The 17,534-nt window shown below is 48.2% G+C and overlaps 1 protein-coding gene across 8 annotated transcripts in view; it reads left to right on the forward strand.

The window, feature by feature from the left end:
- Positions 1 to 17,534, forward strand: part of slc4a5a (solute carrier family 4 member 5a) — a 117,982-nt gene that overhangs the window by 75,374 nt on the left and 25,074 nt on the right. For 5 of the 8 annotated variants that reach the window (XR_005458787.1, XM_038785297.1, XM_038785299.1 and 2 more), the window contains 6 exons: positions 385 to 446; positions 2,014 to 2,214; positions 4,310 to 4,423; positions 5,399 to 5,512; positions 13,634 to 13,795; positions 15,574 to 15,752. Coding sequence is in view for 7 of the 8 variants with exons in the window: in XM_038785297.1 (XP_038641225.1) it covers positions 385 to 446; positions 2,014 to 2,214; positions 4,310 to 4,423; positions 5,399 to 5,512; positions 13,634 to 13,795; positions 15,574 to 15,752 (832 nt within the window). In the remaining variant the exon portion in view is untranslated. The remainder of the gene's footprint in view (positions 1 to 384; positions 447 to 2,013; positions 2,215 to 4,309; positions 4,424 to 5,398; positions 5,513 to 13,633; positions 13,796 to 15,573; positions 15,753 to 17,534) is intronic. The other 3 variants (XM_038785298.1, XM_038785302.1, XM_038785301.1) reach the window with 3 other exon arrangements.

Consider the following 17,534-nt stretch of genomic DNA (forward strand, 5'->3'; position numbering starts at 1 on the left):
ATTTGAACCCAGGATCGTTTCAACTCCGAGGCAGAAGTGCTACCTACTGAGCCACAGGATAATAGTGACCTCACAAGAGAGGATGGAAAGGAAGACAACTTGCAGGCTTTGTTTATAAATGAGTCACATGGGAGTCAATCCTCAATCCATTTCCTTTCCTCTGCATGGCAGCAAAGTCAAGCACTTTGCTCATTTGGAAAGGAAGAGAGGAAGATGGAGGGTTGTTATCGCAGCTGAAGGTTGGTTATTCACGTTATTGCCTGGGATGAATTATGGTGGCAGCCTCAAAGGGAATAGGGGAGGAGCTTTCAACCGAAACAAAGCATGTGAGGCTGAGGTTTTGTTCCTGATACTAAACACTCTCACTATTCTGTTGCCTCACAGTGACTACAACTTTCTTCAATGCTTCAGATTCACTGGCTCTGAACAACGCTAACATTTCTTTGGTAAGTTTTTATATCCATAATTTGACTGCTGTCATTCTTACTTTTAGTTAAAGCTGTTTCCTTCCGTCTCCATCAGTAGGTAGGACAGGTCAGTTTGGATCGTGGCTTTGCAAAATACCAGAAAGACCTAGAAAAGAAATAGGGCGAGATTCTCTGTTGCCAATATCGTAATCGGCGGTCGGGTGGAGAATGGGCTGCGACAGCCAAATGGGGGCCAGCGCTGGTTTGAGGCCAATCAGCCATACTCTGCCCCCACGGAAGGACATAATTGCTTTGTGTGCCACACGCCGTTGGCATGTCACTGGCAGGCCCTCCCTCGATGCTCCGCCCCCGATGGGCTGAGTTCCCGACCGCGAGGTTGATGCGCGGTCTCAGTGGTCGGGAACCCGGCGTGGCATCTGCTGACTGTGTCCAGCGCCACCACACCCGGCCAGGATCCGTGACGCTGGCCAGGAGGGAATGCTTCCGGGGGGGGGGCTCAGGGACTGGGGGGGGTCGCGGATGGCGGGTCGAGTCCACGCACAGCCGGTGCCATGTAGTTCAGCCCGATCGCTGCAGGTCATCACCGTGCACATGCGGAGCCAGGGATCCGACTATTCTCCGGCCGTTTTCTACCCAGTCTGTGAAGGCCCATCACCATAAGAATATCCAATAAATTCCGGCCTTGCTAGTGACATCCACACCCTGAAGATTAATTTTAAGAAAACACAATGGGCGCGACTCAGCCATCGGGCTGCATCCCCGTCCGTTAAATAGTGGGAAAGGCCAAAGTCCAGATTGGCACCAGGTGAGAATCAGTTTGCTATCTATCTGGCCCACTGCCGATGGAGAGTTCCGGATCACGCCCAATTATGGCAGGCTATCATGGAGCCTCACTTCATCTCATTACCGAGATTGAAGTTAAATGTAACGGCTTCCTGGGAATGAATAGCACTCCTTTATAAAAACACAAAGCTGGTGAAAAGGCTGCTGAGAGAAACTGAGGAGGTGAGTGTCCATGTCCGTTTTCAGGCATGCAGCTCAAGGGGGAGGGGTGGAACTGCCGGTGGGGGGGGGCCTTTAAAGAGGCATGGCTGAGAAGCAAGACACTTTTCCCCAAAAGGAATCCTTCCCGACTTAGCTATATTTTCTTCTGTTAAATCGAGCCCAATACCTAACAGCCGTGTCGCAGGTGAAAGGCCAACCATTTGCTTCACTTTCCTAGCAGCCTGGGTGGAGTAACTGACCCAGATGGTGTGGGAGAAGTTTCATTTTCTTACCAAATACAAATGCCCCAAATCCTTTGCTATATTTCCCCCTGTTTAACCGACTCAAACCACCTTAGTGGCAGTGCAGTCCTCGTCTGTAAATCACATCTTTGTCCATGTGCCTGATCGTATAGCAGCGTCTTCTTTGGCGGATAGACAAGTGTTTGTATCATTGGGGAGGATGCACTGCTCGTATAATTGTAACTTGTAACCTCCCTGTTTAAAGCAAACATGAGTTTAATTCTTTGTACAGCCCAGATAATGCATTTTCAGGTGAGAGTTTTCTCATGGAATCTTCATTTTCCTCTTTCTGTCCCAAGTACAATATTGTCAATGCGACAACGCTGGACTGGAGTCAACTCAGCAAGAAGGAATGCTTTACGTATGGTGGGAACCTGGTTGGAAAGTCCTGCAAGTATATTCCAGACCTAGCCCTAATGTCTTTCATCCTCTTTTTTGGCACCTACACCTTGACTGTGACCCTCAAGAAATTCAAGTTTAGTCGCTATTTTCCTACCAAGGTAAATGTTCCGCGGAGGCACCTGTGGATTTTGAACCGAGTAGGTCCACAATAGAATTAATAATAATAATCTATATTATTGTCACAAGTTGGCTTACATTAACCCTGCAATGAAGTTACTGTGAGCATCGCCTCCCTAGAACACTTGACCTAGGAGCGGGATTAGGCAATTTAGCCCCCCAAGCCTATCACTCCCAATGCAATCATGGCTGATCCCATCCTGGCCTCAACTCCACCGCCGTGCCCATTCTCCATAATCCTTCAACCCAGTACCAATTAAAAATTTGTCCAACCTCCTTAAATTTACTCACTGTCCCTGAATCCACTGTACTCTGGGGTAGCGAATTCCACAGATTCACAACCCTTTGGGAGAAGTGTTTTTTCCTCAAATCTGTTTCAAATTTGCCACCTCTTATTATGACCTCTCGTTTGGGAATGCCGCACAAGAGGAAGCATCAGCTCCATTACTACTTTATCCATACCTTTTAGCATCTTGCATACCTCAATTTGATCTCCCCTCATTCTTCTAAACTCTAGAGAGTATAGCTTAAACTGTTCAATCTTTCCTCATACAACAAACCCCTTATCTCTAGGGGCAGCACGGTAGCATGGTGGTTAGCATAAATGCTTCACAGCTCCAGGTTCGGTTCCCGGCTGGGTCACTGTCTGTGCGGAGTCTGCACGTCCTCCCCGTGTGTGCGTGGGTTTCCTCCGGGTGCTCCGGTTTCCTCCCACAGTCCAAAGATGTGCGGGTTAGGTGGATTGGCCATGCTAAATTGCCTGTAGTGTCCTTAAAAGTAAGGTTGGGGGGGGGGGGGGGTTGTTGGGTTCCGGGTATAGGGTGGATACGTGGGGTTGAGGAGGGTGATCATAGCTCGGCACAACATCGAGGGCCGAAGGGCCTGTTCTGTGCTGTACTGTTCTATGTTCTAGAATCAATCGAGTTAACCTCCTCTGAACTGCCTCCAATGCCACTACATCTTTCCACAAATAACTATGTGACCAAAACTATGCACAATACTTCACGTGCGGCCTTCCCAATGCCTTTTATAGTCGGGTACCTGGCGTTGTGGAACAACAGTGGCTAACGACTGTGCTACTGTGCCCTGTGTCTTCCTTGGGCCACTGCTGTCCTTATTGTTGGGTCTTGAGTAGCTTAATAGGATCATCAGCCTATCTGTGCTTGTTAGGTGTTATTTTAAGCATACATGTGACACTAATAAAGATTAATATTGTTATTATATCTACCCTCAACCCAGTGGCGTGTGAGGACCAGACACTTCCAATAATTTTGTACAGAGCCATTAATTGGCATCTGTCTATCTGCTAACCAGCTAACATGATATGAATTATGAATTATGAATTTGTAGCAGGTACAAATAGGGTAACAAAATTGTCCCGCTGGGTGACAAAAACTTTGCTGACAAGTAGTAAGTCCGATTTGTTAAAACATTATTAAAGTTGCTTCAAAAGTATAGAATGTGCATTGTCCGTGCTCAAATAGAGTTCATTTCAATTTTGTTTCCCCCAGCTTTGGAAGGAGGTGAATTGCTTCAAATAAGTCATGTTTAAATTGACAATCCAATTTAGTCTGTTCACCAGAGACGTTTTCAAATGAAAGTTAAATATTGATAAGTAGTCACAAAGATTGCAATATATTTCTATTCAGAAATGTAATTTTGAAGTCATCTCTGATCCCAGACCCCATTCATAACTGGAGTGTGAGCAACGTAAAGATGTAAAGCTATGGCATGCTAGCAATTGGATCTGGAGTTACGCATGGGGACACATGGGCTAAATTGCCTATTCCTCCTTTTGCTGTTAGGTACAGGTCAATGTAACGTGGAAGATGAAGACCAGTTTTTTTTTTGAATCCTAAAAGTTTTAACAAAAATCCAATTTCCAATTCAAACATTGAGTTTACCTATGTAGCTGCTCTGAAACCCCTAACTGTAGTCTGAGCAAGGGCTTCAGAGCGACCAGATTATTTTTCCTCAACACTGTACCTGCACTGTGACCTTGAGCCTGCATATGTATACCTCCTTCCTTGCTTGTCCCCTTACCCCATGTCTACTCATCCCTTTATTTTCTGTTAGATCCGAAGCCTGATAACTGACTTTTCCACGGTCATCTCAATTCTTGTTTTTTGTGGAGTCGATGCTGCTGTTGGATTGGACACCCCCAAACTGCACGTTCCCAGTGAAATCAAGGTTTGAATAGAATTTGGCTGTTTAGTATCTCCAGCAATTTTCCTGTTGCTCTGCATGGTTTAGAAGGCATGCTCCCAACTGCTTTTGAACCTGAATTGCCCTTTGGGGTACACCATACCACATGTGTGTCTTTATTTCTCATTCGCCTTGCTGGCTTGCATCAGTTTCAGTCATAAGGGCCAAACCAAAAATCCTTCAATTGCTCAACCTCTCTTCTTCCCTATGATTTACCGTCCAGCTTGATCATTTACATCCCCCATCAGAAAAATATTGACTTTTTCACATGCCATAACTATCGCATGCATCTGTCTGATGCAGTGGAGGTAATGGGGGTGAAGCAAGATGGCCAAAGTAGATCGTTTTGGGCAGGCACGTATTTCAGCTTCTTCTACTCTGCGAAAAAAGGTTTCTCGCTCCTGATCCTGGAGCTAAGCAGCTCATCACAGAGTATTGAGACCTGAAATTGCTTCTCTCCTGTGCGGGTAAAATGTGGCAAATGTAACACGCTCCTCGTGAGGGCAATTTAACCGAGAAAAAAAATACATTTTTGTTTCTCCGACAGTGGCGGTTCTAGATTTCACTGAAATCCCTGTTCACCTCACTAATTGTTTCACCTCAACTTGCTCATCCGGTGGGATGGAAAGTGGGAGTTGCCCAAGAGAGAGCAAATAACAGTTCACTCAGTGAGTTCACTTAGGTCAACTTTCTCATTCAGTCTCGACACGCTCTGTAAATCAGCAACACAAGAATATTTTCTCTCCCAAAATAAGCACACTCGACGTCATGGTTACCGGAAGGTGGAACTTGGGAAGATTTGATCGAGTCACATTATTTGAAATGAAGCATAACTTCTTTCTTCTAACCAATGTTGAAAATACTTATTTTAATATTTCCTCTTTCGTTTTCTCATTGATTCTTAATCTCTTCTCATGTGATACCTCACCTTTTGCCATCTGTTCTGTGGGTCTGTCTTAGCTCCGGAAACTTATCAGTGACTTTTCTATCTTCACGTCTATTCTGATTTTTGTTGGGATTGATATACTTTTTGGACTGAACACACCTAAACTCCAAGTGCCGACTGAGCTGAAGGTAAATCCCAAGGGCTTCTTTTTCCACAGTTACAAGCTGATAAATCCAATAATGAGGAAATGCTTTTTCTGATGTACTTACTATCAGACTGTCCTGTAATGTGTGGGCCTTTGTTCAAATCAAGTCTTCAACGGTGAGAGATTGATGTCCACTCCATGATGATTCTAAAGATTCCACATCTATTGACTAAGTTCTTGATTCACATTTCGGCAACGGAGCAGAAAATTGCTCATATTTCAGCCGAATTTCACAGGCTTTTAGAATGTCTGATAACAAAAGTAGCAATAGGTTTCTGGCAAAAGCAGCCATTCAGTGGAGATTGGATTCCATGCGAATAACTTATCTTTATTCTGCATCTAACCCGAAGCCATGTTCAACCGCATTCAAGCTGGATATTATCAAGTGGTTGTGTTCCACTATTGCCTGATAATAACAATCAGCATCTTAAATCTCAAACAAACCTTCTTTGAGAAGGTGACTGAACAGGTAGACGAGGGTAGAGCAGTTGATGTGGTGTATATGGATTTCAGTAAAGCGTTTGATAAGGTTCCCCACGGTCGGCTATTGCAGAAAATACGGAGGCTGGGGATTGAGGGTGATTTAGAGATGTGGATCAGAAATTGGCTAGTTGAAAGAAGACAGAGAGTGGTAGTTGATGGGAAATGTTCAGAATGGAGTTCAGTTACGAGTGGCGTACCACAAGGATCTGTTCTGGGGCCGTTGCTGTTTGTCATTTTTATAAATGACCTAGAGGAGGGTGCAGAAGGATGGGTGAGTAAATTTGCAGACGACACTAAAGTCGGTGGAGTTGTAGACAGTGCGGAAGGATGTTGCAGGTTACAGAGGGACATAGATAAGCTGCAGAGCTGGGTTGAGAGGTGGCAAATGGAGTTTAATGTGGAGAAGTGTGAGGTGATTCACTTTGGAAAGAATAACAGGAATGTGGAATATTTGGCTAATGGTAAAATTCTTGGTAGTGTGGATGAGCAGAGGGATCTCGGTGTCCATGTACATAGATCCCTGAAAGTTGCAACCCAGGTTGATAGGGTTGTGAAGAAGGCCTATGGTGTGTTGGCCTTTATTGGTAGAGGGATTGAGTTCCGGAGCCATGAGGTCATGTTGCAGTTGTACAAAACTATAGTACGGCCGCATTTGGAGTATTGCGTACAGTTCTGGTCGCCTCATTATAGGAAGGACGTGGAAGCTTTGGAACGGGTGCAGAGGAGATTTACCAGGATGTTGCCTGGTATGGAGGGAAAATCTTATGAGGAAAGGCTGATGGACTTGAGGTTGTTTTCGTTAGAGAGAAGAAGGTTAAGAGGTGACTTAATAGAGGCATACAAAATGATCAGAGGGTTAGATAGGGTGGACAGCGAGAGCCTTCTCCCGCGGATGGAGGTGGCTATCACGAGGGGACATAGCCTTAAATTGAGGGGTAATAGATATAGGACAGAGGTCAGAGGTGGGTTTTTTACGCAAAGAGTGGTGAGGCCGTGGAATGCCCTACCTGCAACAGTAGTGAACACGCCAACATTGAGGGCATTTAAAAATTTATTGGATAAGCATATGGATGATAAGGGCATAGTGTAGGTTAGATGGCCTTTAGATTTTTTCCATGTCGGTGCAGCATCGAGGGCCGAAGGGCCTGTACTGCGCTGTATCGTTCTATTCTATTCTATTCTATAAAACGCGATTCATTTTAGAAACCATTTCAACTTCAAGGGCGCGATTCTCCCAAAACGGGAGAAATCGTAAGGCTGGCGTCAAACCCGGGCGGGTTTGACGCCAGCGCGCCCCTTCCCGACTGGGAACCGATTCTGGTCCCTGGTCGGGGCTAGCAGCCCGACGCCGTAATTTCGTTAAGCCCGCTTGCTGGAGTTAGCGCCGGCTGACGCGTCATATGACGTCAGCCGCGCATGCGCGGATTGGAAGACTCCAACCCGCGCATGCGCAGATGGCGTCATCGCGTATTTGCGCGAAACCCGCGCATGCGCGGGCCGGGATGCCTCTCAGCCGCCCCGCGAATGGATACTGCGGGGCGGCGGAAGGAGAAATAGTGCGCGGGCATCGGGCCCGCTGCCCGCGATCGGTGCCCACCGATCGCGGGCCCATGGCACCCTTGGCACGGCCGTGGTACTGCCGTGCCAATCGGTGCCATGGTTATAAAAAGCGAGTTGTTCCCGCCGTTTTTACGAACGGCCAGACCAGGTGTGTTTGCCGTACGTAAAAACAGCCGTAAAGGGCTGGGACTTCGGCCCATCTATCAGCTGTGAATCGCTGCCGGCCGTAAAAAAACGGCGGCAGCGATTCGTGTCGGGAGTTGGGCGGGGGGGGGGGAGAATAGCGGGAGGGCGGGAAAAATGTCGGGAAGGCCCTCCCGCTATTCTCCGACCCGTCGTGGGGGGCGGAGAATCGCGCCCCAAATCTCCCACATGGGAGCTGGTCATTTTCTAACTTAAAAGAAGATGTGCAACACTGTCCAGATTTTGTGAGAGGAATTCTTTTGTTCTTTCAGCACTGTTCATTTTCAAGTGGAAATCATTGTGTCCCTTTATCGGATTTTTTTTTGAAGTACCATAGTGGAGGTTCGAGGTTTGAGGTCCATAGTGAAGGTTAGAAAGAATCAGAGAGGTCAAGTGAAATCTAAAAGTCAGGATTAGCTGACACTTTCTGAGCATTTCAAGTGCCTGAACGCACAGCAAAAGAAAATTAACAAGTTGAGGAGTTCAACAAGTTTAAAGATCTGTGAAGAATTGGGTTAGAGTCTTCATCGTAACATGAGGATGTGTAGTGAAATCACATCGTTCAAGCTAATTGTTCAAGTCACATTGGACAAAATTTGACTTCCATTCAAGGATGTGATGAACAGTTTCAGTGTTACAAACCTATAAAAATTGACAGGACATTCCTTCAGGACTGTTTCACACTCATGCACCCTGACTAAAACACGCACATCCCCCTCCCCCTCACCCACCGCGGTGCCCTTCCCGTCCCACCTAAGGAGCCATGTCATCTCCTGGCAGAGACGAAAGAAAATCTGTCACATTCCTCTCAGATTCCCTCACGCGACTGAAACTAGTTAGACATTGTGATAATTGACACAATAATACAGGACATGGAAGGTGTTCTAAAAGCAGCGACTCGGTTACAGCAGAGATCGACGTTGTTCTACACACGAAGTGACTGTGACAGCACAGGTCCCCAGGCCCTCTGGACAGACAAGGTTAAGATGAGTACATAGAACAGTACAGCACAGAACAGGCCCTTCGGCCCTCGATGTTGTGCCGAGCAATGATCACCCTACTCAAACCCACGTATCCACCCTATACACGTAACCCAACAACCCCCCCCCCCCCCCTTAACTTTACTTTTTAGGACACTAAGGGCAATTTAGCATGGCCAATCCACCTAACCCGCATATCTTTGGACTGTGGGAGGAAACCAGAGCACCCGGAGGAAACCCACGCACACACGGGGAGGACGTGCAGACTCCACACAGACAGTGACCCAGCCGGGAATCGAACCTGGGACCCTGGAGCTGTGAAGCATTTATGCTAACCACCATGCTACCGTGCTGCCTCGTATGAGTAGTTTCACCTCTGACAATCCAGAGTGTGGAACAGGCACATTGGAAAAATACAAAAGCGTTGTTTACATCCTTCGGAGGCACATGTCATTTTAGGATGGTTTGGAGAAAGATGCAAAAGTGAAAATAGCAGAGCACGTCATCGAAATTACATTCAACAATCAGGTGGATTAAATTAATGAGGGCGGCACGGCGGCACAGTGGTCAGCACTGCTGCCTCACCGTGCCAGGCACCTGGAATCAATTCCAGCCTTGGTGCACTGTCTGTATGGAGTTTGAACGTTCTCCCCGTTTCTGTTCGGGTGCTCCGGTTTCCTCCCACAGCCCAAAGATGTGCAAGTTGACCACATTAACTTGAAACTCAGTGTCCAAGAGGTTAGGTGGGGTTACTGAGTTACAAGGATAGGGCAGGGGCAGATGGGTGCTCTTTCAGAGAGTTGGTGCCGAATCGATAGGTCAAATGGCCTCCTGCACTGGAGGGATTCGGCAATGGTTTTTGTTAGGTTAGGATGCTGCAGTTCAGGCTCGATTGAGGTGCTGTTGGCTAACCATTACACGTAAATACTCCAAATCAGCAATTCCATATTGTAATAGCCTTTACCATCAAGGGGAGGGGAGGATGGTGCCCAATTGACTGAAGAACTCTGCTTTTGGAGGTCTAAGGAATTGGAAATAAAAGGAATGGAGCAGAATGGGCAAGGTGGATTTTGCCTGTGGATTAATTGGAATACAAGCCAACCCAAGTACACTGGAGGGGAACGGGACATAAACATTCTAATCAGCTCCGCATTGGGTGGATCTGGAGATGGGGGAGGTGCGGGACCAGCGCCCGCTTTGGCGTCTGGACGTGGGGTTGTTGGCTGATGAGGAGGTGTGCAGGAGGGTCCGGGGATGTATTGAGAGGTACCTCGAGGCCAATGATACTGGGGAGGTCTGGGTGGGGATGGTGTGGGAGGCTCTGAAGGCAGTGATTAGGGGGGAGCTGATATCCATCCAAGCCCAGAGGGAGAGGGGGGAGAGGAGGGAGAGGGAGAGACTGGTGGGGGAGCTGCTGAGTGTAGATAGGAGGTAAGCGGAGGCCCCGGAGGAGGGATTGCTGGGGGAGCGGCGTAGCCTGCAGGCCAAGTTTGATTTATTGACCACCAGAAAGGCGGAGACACAGTGGAGGAAGGCGCAGGGAGCGGTCTACGAATATGGAGAGAAGGCGAGCAGGATGTTGGTGCATCAGCTTCGCAAGCGGGACGCGGATAGGAAGATTCGTGGAGTGAAGGATAGAGGTGGGAATGTGGTGCGGCAGGGGGCAGAGGTCAATGGGGTCTTTAGGGACTTCTACAGGGAACTGTACCGGTCGGAGCCACCGGTGGTGGTGGGGGGGGAATGGAGAGCTTTTTGAACAGGCTGCGATTTCCAAGGGTGCAGGAGGAGCAGGTGGAGGGACTGGGCGCGCTGATCGAGTTGGAGGAGCTGGTTAGAGGGATTGGCCACATGCAGTCGGGGATGGCGCCGGGACCGGATGGGTTCCCGGTTGAATTTTATAAAAAATATACGTACCTGTTGGGCCCCCTGTTGGTTAGGACCTTTAACGAGACATGGGAGGGGGGAGTTTTGCCCCCGACGACGTCACGGTCGCTGATTTCCCTGATCCTGAAGCGAGATAAGGACCCCTTGCAGTGTGGATCATATAGGCCAATTTCACTGCTGATTGTGGACGCCAAGTTGCTGGCGAAGATCTTGGCCACTAGAATAGAGGACTGTATGCCGGTGGTGATACATGAAGATCAGACGGGTTTTGTGAAGGGGAGGCAGCTGAACACTAACGTGCGAAGGCTGCTAAATGTGATAATGATGCCGGCGGCAGAAGGAGAGGCGGAGATTGTGGTGGCATTGGATGCGGAGAAGGCCTTTGATAGGGTTGAGTGGGTGTACTCATGGGAGGTGTTAGAGAGGTTTGGGTTTGGGGAGTGGTTTATTAAATGGGTGAGGTTGCTGTACGAGGCCCCGATAGCGAGTGTAGCGACAAATGAGAGGAGGTCCGAGTACTTCAGGCTCTATCGTGGGATGAGGCAGGGATGCCCCCTGTTCCCCTTGCTTTTTGCGTTGGCAATTGAGCCTCTGGCCATGGCGCTCAGGGAGTCGGGGAGGTGGAGGGGTCTGGTGCGGGGTGGGGAGGAGCACCGAGTGTCACTTTATGCAGATGACTTGCTGCTGTATGTAGCAGACCCGGTGGGGGGGGATGCCGGAGGTGATGGAGATTCTTGCTGAGTTTGGGAGTTTCTCGGGCTAGAGTGAGCTGTTTATTGTACACCCGGGAGATCAGGAGGAGGGGATTGGTAGGCTCCCACTAAAAAGGGCAGTGAGGAGTTTTAGGTACCTGGGGGTTCAGGTGGCTAGGAGTTGGGGGACTTTGCATAAGTTTAATTTTACTAGGTTGGTGGAGCAGATGGAGGAGGAGTTTAAAAGGCGGGACATGCTGCCGCTGTCGTTGGCGGGTAGAGTACAGTCCGTTAAAATGACGGTGCTCCCGAGGTTTTTGTTTTTGTTTCAGTGCCTCCCCATTTTCATTCCGAGGGCCTTTTTTAGGAGGATGAACAGCAGCATCATGGGATTTGTTTGGGCGCACGGGACTCCGAGGGTGAGGAGGGTCTTTTTGGAGCGGGGCAGGGATAGAGGGGGGCTGGCGCTGCCCAACCTCTCTGGATACTATTGGGCGGCGAATGTCTCGATGGTACGCAAGTGGGTAATGGATGGGGAGGGGGCAGCATGGAAACGGATGGAGATGGCGTCCTGTGGAGGCACGAGCCTGAAGGCGCTGGTAACGGCGCCATTGCCACTCCCTCCAATGAGGTACACTACGAGCCCGGTGGTGGCGGCTACCCTCAAGAATTGGGGGCTCGTTGGAGGCGACACAGGGGGGAAGTGGGGGGCTCGTTGGAGGCCCCGCTGTGGGGGAACCACCGGTTTGTCCCTGGGAACATTGATGGCAGGTTCCTGGGGTGGCACAGGGCGGGCATAAGGAAGTTGGGAGACCTGTTCATTGACGGGATGTTTGCGAGCCTGGGTGAGCTGGAGGAGAAGTTTGAGCACCCCCCGGGGAATATGTTCAGGTACCTTCAGGTCAAGACGTTTGCTAGGCGGCAGGTGGAGGGGTTCCCCTTGCTGCCCCCGCGGGGGGGTAAGGGATAGGGTGCTTTCGGGGGTGTGGGTCAGGGATGGGAAGGTGTCTGACATCTACCAGGTGATGCAGGAGGTGGAGGAGGTGTCGGTAGAGGAGCTGAAGGCTAAGTGGGAACTGTAGCTGGGGGAGCAGAATGAGGAGGGGACATGGGCGGACGCCCTGGAGAGGGTGAACTCCTCCTCTTCATGTGCGAGGCTTAGCCTCATCCAGTTCAAGGTACTGCACAGGGCTCATATGTCCGGGACGAGGATGAGCAGGTTTTTTGGGGGTGAGGACAGGTGCATTAGGTGTTCGGGGAGCCCAGCAAACCATGCCCATATGTTTTGGGCATGCCCGGCACTGGGGGAATTCTGGCAGGGGGTGGCGAGGACGGTGTCGAGGGTGGTAGGGTCCAGGGTCAAGCCAGGCTGGGGACTCACGATATTTGGGGTTGGGGTGGAGCCGGGAGTGCAGGAAGCGAAAGAGGCCGGTGTTTTGGCCTTTGCGTCCCTCGTAGCCCGCCGGAGGATCTTGTTGCAATGGAAGGATGCGAGACCCCCAAGCGTGGAGACCTGGATCAATGACATGGCGAGATTCATTAAGCTGGAGAGGGTCAAATTCGCCCTGAGGGGGTCGGTGCAAGGGTTCTTTAGGCGGTGGCAGCCTTTCCTCGACTTTCTGGCTCAAAGATAGGGAACTGGGTCAGCAGCAGCAGCAACCCGGGGGGAAAGGGGGGAGTTTCAGGGGGGCATTGTTTATGTTAATTTAATTTAGTGTTAATTTATTTTGTTGTTTATTGGGTTGGGGGTGGTGGGGGGGTTCGTTATATGCGTTGTTATGGGTGCCGGGGGTGTTTATTATTGTTATTGTTATTATTATTATTGTTCTGTTGTTATACATTTTTCAAAAATCTCAATAAAAATTATTTAAAAAGAAAAAAACATTCTAACCAGGAAAACTGAGTCCCTCCCAGCTGCATTTTCTGGAATGGGATCATTGTCCATTATCCCGCAGTTTTCCTCAGAAGCATGCATGGAGGTTGGTGAAGATAAAACAACCTGCTGGAATCCCACCTCCACCCCACTCAAATATCATCCTAATGCTCATCTCAAAGGGCTGGGGATCTACCAGAATCATTGGAAATCTACCCCGATATGAGGGATAAGATTCTGTGCATATTCCCCACCCTCCCCCGCTAGCAAAAAACAAATATTTGGGGGATGTTTCAATAACCTCAGTGCTTCATTGGGCTTGCAAGAGTTTTGTTGTTCTTCTACCATCCCTCGGCCGAGGTAAATGTTAAATTATACAATCCATGATCAGATCCGATAAGCGTGTGCACTAACTGAATAAGCCACTTTCTTCAAACCTTTCCCTGCAGCCGACCCGTTCAGACCGAAGCTGGTTTGTTATTCCCTTTGGCAAAAACCCATGGTGGATCTATCTTGCTAGTGCTTTACCTGCTCTCCTGGTCACCATTCTGATCTTCATGGACCAACAAATCACAGGCGTTATTGTGAACAGGAAGGAGCACAAATTGAGGGTAGGTGATGGATTGTTATGTACTAAGCAAAGTATCGATGCTTTGGTTCCTTAGCAACAGATGGTCAAGGGTTAAGGAGTGTAACTATCTGAAACTCCTTAACATTTCTCCAGGAAACAGAAAGGTTCACAGTGAATTAGATTGCTGGTAACTTGAGGATTTTTGGACTAAGCTGTTAAACGTGCTGTTTCTGAAGTCTATCTCTGCAGTGTTCCGCCTTTCATCAGCTTGGGAATTTTGGTCATCGGTCCTTCCGGATGCTTATCTCTGATTGGTTAGCGTTGGTTTGTTGATGTAGCTGTCCCAGCTCAGAAAGCCTGTCCGCTTTTCTGCTCCTTGCACTGCCTGCTCGCCAACCTACTCACCCCAATAGAGTGCCGCAATTAAACCTGCCGCTGTAACTTCTGGCCGGTTCAGACTTGGGTTCCGACAGTCCCAAACTACTTGCATCCACCTGGGATCCTGTTTTATGCCACCAGGCCCCTTGATATTCTTCAGTTCACCTCGAGTACCAGTTGTGAGCACCCATCGTCAGAATTGATTCCCATCACCTCCAGCTCCTACCTCCACCAACAACATCATATGGAAAGACTTTCTTAAACCTACAAAGACAGCATGCAAGCGTTTATAGAACATAGAACAGTACAGCACAGAACAGGCCCTTCGGCCCTCGATGTTGTGCCGAGCCATGATCACCCTACTCAAACCCACGAATCCACCCTATACCCGTAACCCAACAACCCCCCCTTAACCTTACTTTTTAGGACACTACGGGCAATTTAGCATGGCCAATCCACCTAACCCGCACATCTTTGGACTGTGGGAGGAAACCGGAGCACCCGGAGGAAACCCACGCAAACACGGGGAGGACGTGCAGACTCCGCACAGATAGTGACCCAGCCGGGAATCGAACCTGGGACCCTGGTGCTGTGCAGCATTTATGCTAACCACCATGCTACCGTGCTGCCCACTCTTTGGGAGGGGCTGCAGTTAAATATGGTGCTGACAGCACAAATATTGTGCATTAAAGAAGACGATGAACTTGTGATCCAGGACAGATACAACACAATAGTTGTCTTCTGTTTGGGCCGCACAGTGGTTAGCACTGCTACCTCACAGCGCCAGGGACCCAGTTTCTATTCTGGCCTCGGGTGACTGTGTGGAGTTTGCCCGTTCTCCCCGTGTCTGCGTGGGTTTCCTCCGGGTGCTGCGGTTTCCTCCCACGGTCCAAAGGTGTGCAGGTTAGGTGGATTGACCATAATCAATGAGTGGGGATAAAGGGATAGAGTTGGGGTGAGCCTAGGTGGGGTGATCCTTCGGAGTGCTGGTGCAGACACGGTGAGCCAAATGGTCTCCGACTGCACTGTTGGAATTCCATTGGAAAAAGAATTCCTGATTTTCCCAATTTATTTTTACATCTTTTCGATTCAGCATTAAAAGGGTGGTCTGGCGCAGATTAGGAACATATATTTTGTTTGCAAAAACCTCAGTATTCAATCAGTGGATTGGAATTTGTATGGAATGTGCACAACCCTCTCCCTTCACACCACGACCATCATAGAAGATCACTTCAAATATTGGATGTCAAACAGTTTCCAATCAGGCAATTGTGCCAAAGATACATGGGCGTGAAAGCGGGACTGAAGGGGTTTTTTTTTTGCATTAAGTAATATTTGTCATGTCATCTTGTGTTTCAGTTGAAGTATTGAATTAAACCTGGTGTAGACAACCAGTGTAACATTGGACTTAACTAAAGCATTTCTCCCTCGTTGCTGCAGAAAGGAGCTGGTTACCACTTGGATCTGTTTTGGGTTGGCCTTCTTCTGGCAATTTGTTCTTTTATGGGCCTTCCCTGGTATGTAGCAGCAACTGTTATTTCCATCGCTCACATAGATGGTTTAAAAATGGAAACAGAAACCAGCGCACCAGGCGAACATCCACAGTTTCTCGGGGTAAGGTGAGTGAGCACGAGGCTGCGAGCTTCATTGTTTTATTTCATGTGGTGAGATAAAGTAGAGCCAAATTACTTGTTTCTGTCTGCGTTTTGACCAGGGCCCCTTCTTCGGGCCCTGCTCAATTTCTGAGCTCGCTCAAATGTAACCATGTGCCCGTTTTGTGGGTTTCTTCTCTTTTTGTTTCACATGTGTGACATTTGTCGGTCCCTCTCCCTTTCACACATTGAGCTGTTTTTGCTCCCGAACTACATGAGTAACTTCACGTCTTTAAAAAAGACTTCTGTTATATTCTTTAAACAAATAATAAACTCTGCCCAAATAATTTTACCTTGGAATAGCAGATGGCTAATTTCAGCATTCTGAGATGGTGGGGGAATGTGGTGAGTGCCCCACACATTCTTCAGTGAACGATCCACCTGAGTCAAGGTCTAATTATTAAACTTGGACAGACTTACGCCTGCACAATGGAGACCAGGGATGAAAATTGTACTTAATAAAAGGACCTGGCCTGATTGTGAGAACCATCACCTCGCTGTCAATCAGTGGGAAAAGCCTGAACTCTGACATGCTTTGTTCCGTTAAATGCGCAGATTAAGTCTGGGGTGATATATAAAATATGGAGATGTACTAGTAAGCACTGTTGGTCTGTTTAGTCAGCTTCAACAGTTCAAACTAACAGTCTCGAGCAAAATGCTGTTGCATACTTGGACAAGTACTGTCCAGGGAAGTATTTCCTTGATGCCAAGATTCATTCCCCAGAACAGCCATTCAACACGTAGTGTGTGATTCTTTTCAAGTCTATTCCAAGAAGTGTGTCCAGCATGGTGTTTTCTAGATCCGAGATAGCACATGATGTAGAGATTAGTCATTGGATTGGATTGGATTGGATTTGTTTATTGTCACGTGTACCGAGGTGCAGTGAAAAGTATTTTTCTGCAAGCAGCTCAACAGATCATTCAGTACATGGAAGAAAAGGGAATTAAACAGAATTAAAGAAAATACATGAGAATACATAATAGGGCAACACAAGATATACAATGTAACTACATAAGCATTGGCATCGGATGAAGCATACAGGGTGTAGTGTTAATGAGGTCAGTCAATAAGAGGGTCATTTAGGAGTCTGGTGACAGTGGGGAAGAAGTTGTTTTTGAGTCTGTCCGTGCGTGTTCTCAGACTTCTGAATCTCCTGCCCGATGGAAGAAGTTGGAAAAGTGAGTAAGCCGGGTGGGAGGGATCCTTGATTATGCTACCCGCTTTCCCCAGGCAGCGGGAGGTGTAGATGGAATCAATGGATGGGAGGCAGGTTCGTGTGATGGACTGGGGGGTATTCACGACTCTCTGAAGTTCCTTACGGTCCTGGGCCGAGCAGTTGCCATACCAGGCTGTAATGCAGCCCGATAGGATGCTTTCTATAGTGCATCTGTAAAAGTTGGTAAGGGTTAATGTGGACATGCCGAATTTCCTTAGTTTCCTGAGGAAGTATAGGCGCTGTTGTGCTTTCTTGGTGATAGCGTCGACGTGAGTGGACCAGGATAGATTTTTGGTGATGTGCACCCCTAGGAATTTGAAACTGCTCACCATCTCCATTGCCCAGAATAGGTTCAGAATAGTATCACCAGGCAGGTTTGCTGAGAGTTTATTGAACTGTAACCAATCACTGTTTGTCAGTGTACCATTTGTCAATGTTCTCTGTCGATTTTCTTTTGTCTACTATGTACGTACTGTGTACGTTCCCTCGTCCGCAGAAAAATACTTTTCACTGTACTTCGGTACATGTGACA

The sequence above is a fragment of the Scyliorhinus canicula genome, chromosome 26 (genome assembly GCF_902713615.1).
Source record: "Scyliorhinus canicula chromosome 26, sScyCan1.1, whole genome shotgun sequence".
Classification (NCBI taxonomy): domain Eukaryota; kingdom Metazoa; phylum Chordata; class Chondrichthyes; order Carcharhiniformes; family Scyliorhinidae; genus Scyliorhinus; species Scyliorhinus canicula.